We start from the raw sequence: 14,865 nt of genomic DNA, 5'->3' as shown, positions 1-14,865 counted from the left end.
TTCCGGCGAGACTGCGACTTCTTTTCTTCCTCAAAACTTTTTTCTCTACCTTGTATGTTACCTATACCTATAATGGATCCGGTTGTATCAACCCCTGCTCTGCTTTTTTCCCACCAATGCTCTAAATGTATCCTGCTTATCTCCACTCCTGACCGGTTGATGCTTCCGTCCGCTTTAAAACCAAGTGCTTCTTGAAGGTGTACGTTGCCTACGTGCTTCAATGGGTGAATCGCTTCGCGTTTCATTACAATCTGCTGAGTGGTTTCTGGATTTTCGCTGCAGCATACACGTGCCTCCTGTTGCGAATATTTGCTCCAATATCTTCTTTTCCTTGGGCAACCAGCTCGAGCGTGAAATACCAAGACACGGCCACTTTGTGCTATCGTGGAGATTTTTCCGTCTAGCTTCTTTCTTCCCAGTCTTGTAAATTTCCGTGGTCTTTGTTTCCGTTTGTTGCACCCAGTTCGTTGTCTCTGCCTCTCTTACTCTCTTTCTGATGGCTCCTCGTTGTCTGTTTACAGTTTCAATTACCCTGTACTTGGTTTCGAACTTTCTTGACCTCTTCGTCCATTCTATGTCCACACTTTTCAGGTACAGATACTTGTGCACTGTAGCCGGCTATTTATTTCGATCGATGTTCCTCAGTCTTGCTTTAAAGCTAATTTTGCTCTGCCCTCCTCTGTCTTCAAAAGAGGCCCAACTGATGTCACCCTGCACTGCGTCATTTCTGGTTTCACCATAGGCTCCCAAGGCCAGCCATCCAACCGATCTTTGGTGAACTTCCCACCCCGACAAGATATCCAGTTTGAAGCACTGGACGGCATTTGAAAACGTTAGCGCTGGCACGATTACTACTTTCCAGATTCCAAGCACCGCCTCACATTTATTGTAGCCTGAAAGTGCTCCATGTTTGAAAATTGCGCCATTTGGCTTCTCCTTTATATTGAAATTATCGTGGTAGGTGCTTGAGTAACTTTTTCCTTCGTTTATCTATACGCCTAGGTAATTATATTGCATAACTGTGGGTATGACTTGCTGTTGAATTGACACCTCGTAATTACTTTTGTCTTCATTAAAGATCATAATTCCCGATTTCTCTTTGCTGAAGTTAAGGCCTAGATTTGTCGCTACATTGCCACAGATAGTCGGAAGTGCATGTAAATCTCGTTTATTGCCCGCTAGTAGCACTATGTCGTCTGCATGCATCAGTCCAGGGAGCTGTTGTTGCATCATTTTTCCATTACGCATGTAGGATAAATGAAACCTTAATTCGCTGTTTTGCAGCCGTCTTTCTATGGTCTTAACATGGAGCGCGAACAACAATGGAGAGCGACGACGTCTTTGCTGAGTCTTTGGCGAATTTCTACCACTTCATTACCTTTTAGACATTACCTTTTTCCATACAACTTGTACTCGGTTGTCTCTGTATGTCTCCCTCAGCAGCTCCACGGAATCGTCCTCTATGCCTTCGTGCTTAAGAATATCCCATGTAAGCGCAACACATGCCTGACTTTCAGCTTCATCATCTCCGCATGTCATCATCCATTGTACATCACCAGCAGCACAGCTTGATCCTCGTGGTAGTAGCACGAGCTCGGCTGGAATAAAGCGGTTCCTTGCAAGTGGGGGAGGTCCTGGCTATCGATCCCAGTACCTCCATCACTTGTAAGGAACCGCTTCATTCCAGTCGAGCTCATCGCTACTACCGCGAGGATCGAGGATCAAGCTGTGCTGCTGGTGATGATATATACAGATGATGTACAATGGATGATGACATGTGGAGGTGATGAAGCTGAAAGGCGGGCATGTGTGGCGCTCACACCCATACCAATTCCCTATCTAGGTTGGCATAGTCTCCTTTAATATCTAGAAATGCTGTCGATAAAGGTCTATTCTGAGCTATTGAAATCTCTATGCACTGAGTTAGTACAAACATATCGTCCTCTAAGCGTCTGCCTGGCCTGAACACATTCTGCACTTCCCGCGGCACATAATTTTTCTCCACCCACTTCGACAGTTCCAATTTTATGGCTTACATTGCCATTATATAAATCATCGACGTTACTGTAACTGACCTGTACGAGCTCGTCTTATCCTTATCACATTGGCCTTTGTAGATGTGGTTCATCTTGCTTTCACGCCATCCAACCGGAATTTCCTTCATTCTAATTACTTGCTCTATGAAATTAGTCAGCCTTGCTCTTTGGACCGAGGGTTTTTATTAGCTGCATTGTGATTTCATCGGGTCCGGCTGCCGCGTTATTAGGAACGTTTTGTTCTGCTTTTTTACGATAGAAGTTTTGTGTGCTTAATTTTGTCTCCCAAGCATCTCTGTTGTTACTGGATCTGTTTGAGTCTGAACTACGCTTTGTTTGATGCCGATGTTATATACCTAATGATGTCTGTGGTGTACCGCAGCGCAGTGTCTCCTTCGAAGGTGTTACTGACTTCATGCCATGTAGCAGTTTCCGAATTTTTATTTGGAGCCGCGTGTGCTACGGTTCCAGAATCTTTTTCGGGCGCCTTTGTCTCTTTTACAAATTTTATGCACCCAACATTGACTTGCGCATGTAATTTTTTCTTCCACGAGCTCACTCGTCACGCTTTTCTTTTCTCGGTATTTGTTCCATCTGAGGAGCATCTCCTTTTCCTGTAATCCCAACTTTTTGACTTTCTGATAATTCCTAGACGCCTGCCTACACTCTTCTATAGGTTGCTTTATTCCTTTGTTCCATCACTTACGTGGTTTCCTTTTTCAATCTGTCTCATCTCCTGCTTCATAACGTCTACCTGCTCTTTATATTCCCAGACTGTTGGAGTAAACGCCTCCATCTCCTTCTCTATTTTTCGAAATCTCTGTTTTTAGCTTTTTTTTCTCAATTCTAATGTTATTGGTTCGTGTCTTACGTTAGTATCTCTCCCAAACATTAGGGATAAACGTTTATGAACGCGGCCCAGGCCATTTTTTCCACGTTAATCTGTCATCATTTCGTTTGGTCGTTCGTAGACCATTTTTGAGACTAAGGCGTAGTCGATACATGACCGCCTGTTTCCGCATTCAGGCGTTATCCGTTCATGGCCACTTATTCTTCCTGTTAACTGCTATAAGGTTCTGTTCATCGTACATCAGCACTAAAGAACCGTTGTAATCAAAATACCCGTCTAAACCCTCCATGTGCGCATTCATATTTCCTACTAATACCACCTAGCTAGATTTCTTCAACTCATTCATACCTAATGCGATAAATGAACTCTTTATTTTTATCTCTGGTATCACTACCTGTTCATAGGTAAGCTACTTCAAGTCACTTCTTTTTGCCTTGCCATGTACCGCTAATCCATAAATGCTCCTTACATGTCTCTTTTACTCTTTGCCACTTCAGACCTCGCCTAATTAGCCTGCCTTCGCCTCCGCCTTTCCTTGACCCAGTCATTCTGTTTCACGGTTCCCATACAAGATTGTCGATAGCAGGCGGCTCCTCCAAATCTCGTAGATGCGTTCCGGTCAACGCGCACACTCTAATCGCTTTGTCATTTCGCTGCGTTCAAATTTCCAGCCATATTTTACTGCTTGCGACCACCTCCATGTTGATGCAACAAATTTTACCTTCTCTATTCTTGTCCTTTGTGCGTCTTTTCCTAACTCATTAGGGTCTAATTCGGCCCTTTACAAGTATGTCGCTGCCGTTCGACACTTCATCTTCCTTCTTCCATGTCTGGAGTCCGTCTAAAAAAGCTACAGCCCACGCCGCGAATCGACGTCTAACCGGCGTTGCTACACTTTTCCTAAAATGTATCCCAAACGTAGCTAATTGCTACAAAGAAAACCCATACGGGTTCCTCGAAAGAAAAGCCTCGTAGTTGAAGAAATATTTGTCCTGGTCCGGGACTCGAACCCGGGACAACCGCCTTTCCGGGGCAGCTACTCTACCATCTGAGCTAACCAGACGGATAACAGATGGCAGGGCGAAGTCGAATTTATCAACAACTCGAAGCGAAGGCAATAGTTTGACGTAATAGTTCTGCGGAAACCCGCAAGGTGGGGAGAGCTAATTAATAAAGAGTAATGAGATGAATTTTTCGTCAACTCCGAGGCTTTTCCTTCGAGGAACCCGTATGGGTTTCCTTAGTGGCAATTAGCTACGTTTGGGTGAGTGTCTCATTCCCCTTTATTAATTACCTCTCTCCGTCTTGCGGCATTCTGCAGAACTATTACGTAAAATGTATCCCGTGACGCACAAAAGCGCCTTCGCGGCCTGCTCGGTGCACTTCTGGTTTGATGTCAATCACCGTAAAATTAATTGCCTTAGCTAGCTTCTAAATTTCCCTATTTACTGCAAGCACTGCCCTTTCAATGGCAAATCCCTGCCTTTCAACCTCTGGTACAGATCACACTGCGATTTGCACTTTCTTTGAAACTTTCCGCAGATCAGTAACCCCTTTGGCTGTTTGCTTCGTGATCCCCGTTCCCCGTGCTTGCGGTTCGTCAATCACTCCGCCCATTATCTCTACTAGGTGCCTCTCCTTCACTGTGTCCCACTTGTGTTGCTTGACTTTCGCTATCACTGCCTTTATAGTGTTTCCCAGAAATGTGCTAATCTGGACGCGCTCTCCTGCACCTACGTTCTCTATTATCGTCGGTTCTACTTTTTGCTTGTTCAAATCCCAAAGAAAGACAACTGGTACATTTCCTCCCCCCCCCCCCCCGCCGCCGGAAACTGCACCTGACGTCATTCTCTTGAATAAGCATTACTGAACTCATTTGTTTTTTTTTCAAAAGCTGAAGCGACAACAGCGACAACACACTAAGAAGGAACAAAGACAAGACAAGGTGCTTCATCTTTTCAAAGCTATGCACCAACTAGCCTAACTTGACTAACTTGACTGCGCAATCATAGCCTGATTATAATTCAGCAGACCTCACTGGTATGATATAAATTATGGGCTATTACGTGCCAAAAACGCGATGTGATTATGAGGCAGGCCGTAGTGGGAGACTCCGGAATAATTTGGAGCACCTGGGGTTCTTTACTGTGCACCTAAATCGAGGTACGCGGGTGTTTTCGCATTTCGCCCCCACCGAAATGCGGCCGCCGTGGCCGGGATTCGATGCTGCGCACTGTTATGATATGCTGAACTTGCACATGACATGGCAAACGCGCGTTTACTGCGCTGGTGCGCTTTGAGTCTGTGCCCCGTATGTGCCCCGCTCTATATCGCATTTACGACAGGAAAAATGCATCTGGACCGCATGTAATGTGGCAGTTCATCTCTTTTATTTTGTACATTTTGTAACCAAATATTAGTGTATATTCACCCCATTTGTGTGCATGCTTTGCGTATATGGTGTGCCGCTTTCGATGCAGTGCCAAAGGACCCCAGGTGGTCACGACTAATCCGAGATACTCCACTATTATATAGGCTTTCGTGACCACGTGTGCTTTGGGCCGTCGAACCCCCTCGCACAAGCGTTCAATGAATGAGCCACATTGCACGCAGAGCCGGTGTTGACGCGCTTTCCCTGCCCTTTCCCCGTGCACAGGTCTCCCATCTATAGCCACGGTGACGAGCAACTATCCCTGTGAGGAGCACCCGTTGCGGAGCTGGATCTGCAACGCCTGGCCCCCGCCGGCAGCGCAGCCGGCGCCCCCGCCCGACTGCCTGCCTTACACGGCCGCCCAGTGGCCCCCGAACCATCAACACCCGCGCAGCAGCGCTAGCGACGATGGCTCTTGGAAACCGCCGGACCCTTATTCGCGCAACGATCACGTGTACGAGACCATCGACGAGGACGCCGCGCAGCACCACTCTCAGTCGGGCGACGGCTGGCGCACGCAACCGCACCAAGCGGGGGGACGCCATGGCCCCAAGCAGGGCGGCAGCTACCGGTCTCTGGGCCGGGCAGCTATGCTGAACAGCGTGGTGGCTCCCGCCCCGGACAGGACCATCCTGGGCTCACTGACGGCGGCCCTGGCTTCGTCGCCCAGGGCGCGGCACCTGCCCATTATCGGAGACTCCTGCCTGAGGCAGCAGGTTGCCTACTCCGGCATCAAGAGCCCGTCGGACTCTGAGAGGTCTTCGAGTTCGCTCATGGACGAAGAGAGGACGGAGTCTTCGGCCACACTAGCGCTAGAAGACCGGGGTCGTGGAGTGTGGTCCTCCGAAACGTCGCAGCACGGTTCGGATGTATTTGTGCGCGAAGGGGTTGAACACTTTTAATTGGCCCACCTGAGTAAACTTGGCAGGCGTGCGTATCAGTGTGGCCGTGCTCATCACAGCTACTGACAGTTTTGGCGGCAGCCCTGGTCGTCGCAAAGATGTCAGTGAAAATGCCGTGTGGTTCAAATAATGCGCTCAAGGTGAGGACTTCGACATTCGTTTGCTGAAAGTGCTATTATCGCCAGCGTTTTCTGTCAAGCGTTGATATCACGGGAGTGTGTGTCTACGCCGACATGGCAGGGAATGTCGCCTGCTGTAGGCTGTGGAAAAGTGAAACATCAACAGTCTCGTCGAAAGCTTCTCCAGTGGACCACAGAGTCGCTGTATGTTCGAGAATGTGCTTGTTGAACTTGAAGCGGACATCTATGTGTGCGCGTATATTTATTGCAAAAAACACACAAGAAAACGCAAGGGAAGCGGCGTGAGTCATCCATGACATTCAGTATCGTGCTCATAGTGAACCCAATGTCTCCCGTACATTTTTTAGGTGGCCTGACGAAGAGTAACAACATGTTGTCTTCTCCAGAACATTTCTACCAAGACACACCTGCATATCAAAGACAATGCTGCCCCTTTGGTGTAAAAACTGCAGTGACATGGCTGTCTTCAAGTGGACCGTGCGTGAATATGTGTGTTTTACATTTCTTATAGGCTGCACAATTCTTGTGTGCTCCAATTTTCCGTGTGCGTCGAGCGTCATTGATATAAGTCGAGCCTTCTATTTCACGTGTCGCAGGCTACGTTCCCGTGGCAATGTTGTGGCGTGCGTGATTATGCCTCAGTGCACCTTCGCTGTGTCATTTGTCGCCAGGACACTCGACGCATCTGGAAATCGAGCTTATGCCACGCGTCGTAGGTAACACAACCGTGGTGTTGCTATGTGAAGATCTCGTGCCGCTGCTACCATCTGCTCTTCCATGCAAAAATTATGCGGCTCTACAAACATTCTTGTGTAACATCTTCATTCGTTGCTCTTAGAGAGACACTAAAGAGAAAACAAGGAAAACAGTATTTGAGGCGTGTTAGCAAATTGCCCTCCCACAATACCAAAGCGGCCGCTTTTGCCGCGAGACGGCGACAGAAAATGTGCAAAAAATGAAAGATGGGCGACCAACTAGCCGTGACTTGGCGTATTTGGGCGCTGTCTGCTGGGGTCTAGTTTTTACGGGCAAAAAACAAACTCCATTGTATTTGAAGTTAGCCAAAAAGTGAACTTCGGAAGCTTCCAGAACTTTTTCTCAGCCTGAATGGCTGAAATGCGATAAAACACTGTCTCGTCCATGACGTGAACAGTGACTTACGCAAAATCAACGAAAGTACAGTTCTTCAAGAATACCTTATCAATATAAACAGATGCAGTGTTTCTCTTTAGTCGTTAAATATCTCCCGGTTCCCTATCTAAACCGCATAGAAACGTGAAAATAAATTTCCGCATTATCCTTGCTTTGAATTCTCCATTGGCTGCTCAAGTTGAGTGTGAGATCAGACACTGTGTACGGTTGCGATCATCCGTACTTGCTGCTAGCACGGAACAGCGCGCACCGCGGACGAATTGATTGTGTTACCCACGGGCCGTCGCAGAAATACTGCCCGCCGAGCGGCTGCGATGTACCATATCAAAACTGGCAGTTTGTTACGGCCTCAAATTCAACCTGCTTGCAGAGGCAAGAAGTGCTCGTCATGCTGTTCGTGTCGTCAGCACCGTGGCGCTTGTGTGCGCCCGATGGTGCGGCGACGAATTTCCATTTTTGTAAGTGTAACGACTGTATCAGCTTTCTGGTTTGGGCCGGCACTGCACGTGCCGAGTCGCGGGAGGAGTGAGTGGTCAGCTGACTTGCGCGCTTCCTCGCGTGTTCGCGGAGTGCCGGGGTGGGTGGCCTGCGTTGCCCGCGAGCATGTGTTTTGAAAGGAGGCGGTTCTCTTTACTTTTTCAAAGTATTTGAAGCTTCACGCGCACTGGCATTCTTAAGAGGGCGCAGTATTGGTGATATCTTCGCGATGGTTAAGATGATCCTCGAGAGGGCCTGCTTGTGACCACAGTTTCCTCTCTCTTTTCTTTTTTGCCTTCGGTATCGCGATCCTTCATAGGAACTAACAGTTCTGTCGCAGTTGTATGTGTAAGGGAAAAAATGCGATTCGGCGGAAATTCTCAAACACGGTGGCACCGTGAAACTGGTCTGCCGTTCAGGGGGAAATTCAAATCTTGGTTGCATAGGAATTGTTGCGAAATGCAAGATGACATTCCTTATTGTGCGAGTGCGAGAGATTGCAAGGAAAATAGAGCAATTGAAGGAATTGAAGTTTTGAAGCTTTGCGACGGCGGTTGAACATTAATCCGCGATAGCAGGAAAGCACCAGCTCCCGATTGAGGCACCTGTAATAGTCGCATGCAAGTATCGCGCATTCGGGTGCGCTTGAAACATCCTAGAGCGCTATGGCCATGTCTGTTGGCGAGTCTGGGGATGCAATACTCATGTCGAGAATTTCATTGTGCTGCGCCCTCCTTAGGTGAGACCGACGCTCCGCTCGAAGTCGCTAGTCAAGTGTATCTACCCAGTTTTAAAACCCGCGAAAGCAAGCTACAGCGTTTTCTTTTCATCATATAAAATGCGCGAAACGCAGGACGTCTTTGACGTCGAGGTGTGACCTTGAAGGAGTGTTTTCCTCATCGTACGAGTCATTTTAGTTTCGATGAGCCTTTGATGGTCTATACGTGTTCTTGGCGCCTCAGTACGAGTCAGAAGTGCATTTGTACATTTAATTCAATACTCGCTTGCTGGGATGATGTTTCACTCGACGGAGCCGCGAGTCTTTCGAGGAAAATATTCAGGGTCAATCTCTCGAAGATGTCTAAGTGGTTGTTCCGGTTTAAATGCTGTTTGTAAGAGTTAAAGAGCTTTGATGATATTGGTGGCTCTACCGGCAATGCTCATAAAGTGGCTACACAGCTCATACTGGACTTAGGCTTTTGGATGTTCATATATTTGTATCTACCTTGTGTCAGATCGCGAAACGTCGCGCATTTTCCACGTAGAAACACTGGTTTCATACTTTCTTTTCGGTGTAATTGTAGAACCCCATACGAACGTTTCACGATGGCATTTGGTGCAGCTTAATGGATGTAACAATGTTTCTTTTTTTGTTTCTGTCGAACAATTTTGGCGCCAATTAGAAAAGAAAAATTAGATGTTCGCATTTGCTAGTTCAACGTAATAGCTTTTGATTTGGCCGCCGGTGTCTAGAAGGAAAGTCTGGTTAGAATTGTTCCCGCTATTTTAAATGGTTATCATGAATAACCTACTCAAACTCAACAGAAAGCGGCCACTTGTGTTAAACTTGGCTGCCAGCCCACACATTGCCGCGGAGTTTTTTTCACAGAAAGGCGAACATCTTTCGAAGAAGGATGTGCCACTAGAGGCCGGTCGCTTATATTGTGTCATCATCGAACGAAACATTTACAAGCAACTGGCAGCGCCCTTGTGGCCAAGCTTTATAAATATATATTTATCACGACTCATTTCACTCTTTGTCTGATATCTTAATTGCGCTAGCTTTGGCAGACTCGCAACGAACACTCGGATAAAGCAAAAGGACGCAAAAATTGGCACCGGCAGCCCTTTTGCTTGTGCTGTTGTACCTGAGGTTTTCGTAATTGTTTGCTTTTTATCGCGTGCAAAGTGTGCAACCAACTCATTAAAGGAAAAACCGTATGCATTATTCTTTTATTGTTCGCTAACCATTAGGTACTTGGTGTCATACAAACATTTGTGATAAGCATCCCTCACGAAGGTTAGGAATGAACACATGCCTCTTGTGACACACATTCACTTTTCTCAGTGGTGTTTTCGTGATCCACTGGCTTTATCGCAACCTATGTTCTTCTGTATATGACGGCATATAATTTTGCCTCGGCGTGTTCCTTCCCCCTCGAAGCTGTGCACTCTGCGTGGGTTTGTGCAAGTGGAGAGTCGAGCCACGCTTTCCATCAAAGTTCTCGCTTCTTTCACGCTGCTTTTATTGAGTTTGTATGAGTTAACTATACTAAGACGAAGTAAAAATTTTCGCTGTGTTTTTCTATTACATCTTTTCCCGAGGAAACGTGCGAAACGATAAAGAGAGACCCCTTTGTGATCCCTTCCTTTACGGCGGAGCTGGAGGCGTCGCCTGCACTCAGTGTTTTTTAGTGTGCACGCGTGCGTGTATGTGTATCTGTGTACCTCTTGTTACGCGGTGTGAGGTGTATTGTTGTTCTCTGCGGTGTGTCTTTGTTTGTTTTCTTCTCGAATGTTACGATGGAATTCATTTACAAGCCTAGATAAGTAAATAAAAGCGAAACTGAAACGCTTACTTGTGTACTTATTAAGAGGAAACTTGGTCCGAGAGTTTCTTTCCTCGTTCCACCTCTCGTATTGCGCAGCTCGAACTGGGCAGTAGTGCCGCCAGGCAGCCCGACCACAGGGGGGCTACAAGGCGAAACGCACGTATTTGAGAGGAAGCTCGGGAGCGTCCTCATAGGAACGTGTTTTCCTCGGCACGTCCTGCACCGAACGGGATGAGGGGCGTTGCAGTTAAAGGAGAAGGCTCAGGCATGTAGCGTGTAGATTTTTCATTTAGGCCCATCAATGTTACCAGGAAAGATCCCGAAGACCGCAATTTCTCGAAGTTAAACGTCAAGCTGGAACCCTGGAACTAAGCGATAAGAAAAAAAGAATGTCACAATTCTGTTACCTGCTCTGATTCAGACACAAAGAGGACGACAATGTTAACGCTGCGAACAATGCGCCGCTTGCCGATGATTTGGCACTAAAGCTTTTTGAAAACACTCGTAAACACTGCAACGAATTCGCGTAAGCTGTGGATATTTGTCCGCTTGCTCTAAAAGTCTGACATATACCACTTTTCGCCCATGTTTCTTTAATGCGCCAAGTTTATTTGAAATCAGTTTTCTATTAACACTGCTGAACCAAAGATGAAATGTAACACTCGCGGCGCAAAAGAAAAAAGGAAAATTCACCGACGTTTACGATACCGTCAAATGCGAAATTTGAGTGCAGCTCGATACGTGTTCTCATTTCCCGTGTGAATATCTTGTATTGTAATTAGACAGCTTTAGTTACACGTACGTAGAGGCTTCACGTACGCAAACGTGAAAAGCCTACGTACCTTACGTGCACGCCATCTGAGATGCTTTTAGCTGCACGTACGCAACGCACGCCAAGAGGGACCCCGTAGCTCCATCTATCGGGAAATGTGAACACGGCGGTAGCCAATTCAATCCTGTCGCCGTGTTTCGATGCGAGCCGTCTGCACGCGCGCGACACGCTATCGCTTGTTCGTGATCTTGCGGAACTCCCGCGCGAAGCTGCCTACGTGCGCAAGAAACGCACGCAAAGAATTGAATCTCACGTACGTCCGTGAGACGCGCGCGCGCCCGTTACGTTCTACGCATGCGCGCTGCTCACACGTAGAAGCTCTACGCACGCAAAGCCTCTATACGTACGTGTAACTAAGACTGTCTATTAATACGTGCACGGATTATATTAAAATTTATGTTTATGTTCAAAAAAAGATTGGAGGATGCTTAAGCTTCGCCTTCAAGAGTGGAACGCGAGAGCGTTCCCGTCGACCCGCCAAGGGGTGTAAGACAATGGGCTACGGCGCAGCGACTACGCGCCCCGCATCGGACGCGGTGAGCGTCGAGCAACGCAGCGTTCGGCGCGGCAACGAAATGTGCGCCTGAGCAAGCGAGGCACGCCTGAGCCTTAGAAACAGCTCGTTTCTAAGGCAACACCGCGTTCACTAGAGGCGCTTTTGTACCGCTTTGAAGCATCGAACTCGTGGCTCAGTCGGGACGCGTCTTGGCTACCGAAGTGGAAGGACGTGCGTTTCATGGGCTCCCAAGGAGCGGTGGTTGCGGCTAACAGCGGCCGCGGTGACAGGATCGACGGAATGGATACCGAGGGATACGAAGTGGTTTTGCCTACTCTGCCATCAGGTCGTAGTGTTTTGAATACTTTATTTTTGCACGCGGATGTCCGGTCGAGGCCTTACCGAGTCGAACATTTCCGGGACACGTTGGCGCGTCTTGGTTTGCTCCCTGAAGTGGTAGCGTTGGGGGCATACCAGATGAGCCACGTATGGGCTGTGACTTTCAAGAGCATGGAAGGGATGAAGAAAGCTTTCGAATGCGGCGAAATGAAGGTGAAGGGCCAACGTTGTTTGGTTATTGATCCGGCAAACCAGGACGTGCGTTTGAAGCTTCACTGGCTTCTTTTCAATGTGGCCGACGAAGATGTGCGTGTAGCGCTTGCTCCGTTCGGAAAGGTGACCGAGGTCTCGAAGGAAAAGTGGAGAGTTCAAGGGATCCAAGACAAGGGGTCGACGACACGCCTGGTGCGCCTCAAGCTCCATAACGGCATTAAGGTTGATGACCTTCCACACCAGCTTCGCGTGGCCGGTGACATGGCCCTCCTAGTCGCGCCTGGAAGAGCGCCATTGTGCCTGCGGTGTCACAGTAAGGGCCATATCAGACGAGAATGCCGAGTTCCTCGCTGCACGCACTGCCGTCGTTTTGGACACGAAGAATCTCAGTGCGTGAAGACGTACGCAAGTGTTGCGGGGCCGGTTGGAGGAGAAGACTCTGCGGAACTCGTCATGGACGAGGCTGACGCTGAAGAAGCCGCAAGCGAAGCAACGCCGAAGCTCGAGGAACTTGATGCGGCAACGTCAATCCCGCCCGACATGCCCCACGACGCAAGTGTTAACAAGGAAAGCCGAAAGCTGAGCGACGCAGCTGGCGACGCCACCGGCGTCGTGAAAGTGCAGGATGCCTCAAAGCCGTCGAAGTCACCTGAGGAGCCAGCAGTCATGGAAGTAAGCGAGGGAACAAGCGGAGCCTCAGTCTCCAAGCGCGGCCACGACGCTACGCTGGACGAGCATGAGGCCCTGGCTGCAAGGATCTCGGAAGGACCGCCGCCAAAGGCTGCGATCATTCGGCGGTCAACGCTGAGGCCGCGTCCGAACATACCTCCGGACCGGAGGGCGGCGGAGACGCCGCCGACGTAGCCGCGAGAGCGTGTGCTTCGCGGCGTCTCATCTAGGCCACCTAGTGATCAAGCCAAACTCAAGGGACGATGGAACGCTATGACAGGGACATCAACTGTGCCTTCCTAAGGCTGCCATGGCAGCTGCGGAAGGCTTGTGCAAAAGGCGAAGGCAGCTTTGGCCCAAGACGCATGAGGTGGGTACCATGCGGTTCGTTTGTTCTTCAAAAAACATAACAATGGCTCAAAACACTGCACTTCGTTTTGCTACTCTAAATGTCCGCGGTCTTTGTGCCAAAAAGCGGCAATACCAGCTTAGCCGGCTTTTCTTAGAAACAGATGTTGATATAGCAGCGGTGCAGGAGACCAAGATAGAAAGTGAGGAACAAACGGATCGCATGGTGCTGCAGTTTCGCAATAGATACAATGTTTGTGTATCACATGCTGTTGGGACTTCCGCGGGGTGCGCTATCTTCATTAGAAACAACCTGGGAATTAGAGAAGAAGGGGTCTTTTCTTGTGAAAGTGGAAGACTGGTTTTTGTGGATTTTTCCTTTTTGGGTGTAGGTTGGCGCGTGATATGTGTCTACGCCCCAAACACTGAAAGTGAGCGTGTGCCTTTCTTTGAGACAGTAAATCAGCATTTACAGTGTGACAGGAAAGTCGTATTGCTAGGAGATTTTAATTGTGTATGTTACGCGGCCGATCGAGTGAAAAACCTTCCAGTGCATGACAAAAGTGCTTTACTTTTAAACACACTAGTGCAAGAATCTAATCTTGATGACGTCGGTAATTTCCTGTGTTCTACCGGCACGCCTGCATTCACACATTTTCAAGGGCAAAGTCACGCAAGGCTAGATAGAGGGTATGTCGCACTGGAGCTTGTTCCGATGTGTGGCAGCTATAGTGTGAAACACGTCTCATTCAGCGATCACAGCCTTGTAACTTTTAGTGTAGGTACCAAAGAAAGAAAATCGAAGTTTAACTGGAAGTTGTGGAAGTTCAACGATGGGCTGTTAATGAACGAATCCTTTTGTGAAAGCGTGAAGCAAAAGTTAGATAATTTGATCGAAGCCGAAGATGGCAACGTGCTAGAATTATGGGAGAACTTTAAACAAGGAGTCAAGATGAGTGCTATAGAAGAAGCCACTAAAGAGAAATTTATTAAAAGGAAAAAAGAAAATGAAATGCAACGTGAGCTTGATTTTTTGTACACCGTGGAAAGCGAGAGACCTGGGAGCCGAACAAAAGAAATAAGACAACTGAAAAGCCAGCTTGAGCTTATCGAAGAAGAGAAGTTCAAAGGAGCAGTTATAAGGGCACGAGCTGAAAGGGTTTGGCTAGGTGAGACACCTTCTAAACGAGCCTTATCTGACGAAAAGGCATACGCGAGGCCAAATGAAATCAGAATGATTCAATACGAGAACGAGATCACGAGCCAACCTCAAAAAATTGAAGAGGCATTTCTTGATCATTATAGCAAATTATTCGGGACTGTTAAAGACGTCACAGAAGAATTCAAGACGGACTTTTTGTCAAACATGCCGCAATTAGAGGAAGACATTCAAAAGCGTCTGGAGTGGCCTCTGAGCATCACCGAAGT

The 14,865-nt window shown here is 48.0% G+C and overlaps 2 protein-coding genes across 10 annotated transcripts in view; both read left to right on the top strand.

Moving 5' to 3' along the window:
* The window catches only part of LOC142560944 (latrophilin Cirl-like), a 521,606-nt gene extending 511,042 nt beyond the window's left edge, over positions 1–10,564 (top strand). For 8 of the 9 annotated variants that reach the window (XM_075673380.1, XM_075673375.1, XM_075673374.1 and 5 more), the window contains one exon: positions 5,543–10,564. In XM_075673380.1, coding sequence (XP_075529495.1) covers positions 5,543–6,219 — 677 coding nt within the window. In that variant the 3' untranslated portion in view covers positions 6,220–10,564. The remainder of the gene's footprint in view (positions 1–5,542) is intronic. The other variant, XM_075673379.1, reaches the window with a different exon arrangement.
* A 1,308-nt stretch (positions 10,565–11,872) lies between these two features.
* On the top strand, positions 11,873–13,293 carry LOC142560943 (uncharacterized). The gene has a single exon (XM_075673371.1). The coding sequence runs from the start codon at positions 12,109–12,111 to the stop codon at positions 13,282–13,284; it is 1,176 nt and encodes a 391-aa protein (XP_075529486.1). The 5' UTR covers positions 11,873–12,108; the 3' UTR covers positions 13,285–13,293.
* Positions 13,294–14,865: the final 1,572 nt, after the last annotated feature.

Source organism: Dermacentor variabilis, chromosome 10, assembly GCF_050947875.1.
Source record: "Dermacentor variabilis isolate Ectoservices chromosome 10, ASM5094787v1, whole genome shotgun sequence".
In the NCBI taxonomy this organism is placed as follows: domain Eukaryota; kingdom Metazoa; phylum Arthropoda; class Arachnida; order Ixodida; family Ixodidae; genus Dermacentor; species Dermacentor variabilis.
The sequence above is the reverse complement of the archived record's forward strand: the minus strand, read 5'-3'. Positions and strand labels throughout refer to the sequence as shown.

Excerpts from the sequence above, each read along its gene's own strand:
- LOC142560943 (XM_075673371.1), top strand. The coding sequence starts at position 12,109 with ATGGGCTCCCAAGGAGCGGTGGTTGCGGCTAACAGCGGCCGCGGTGAC.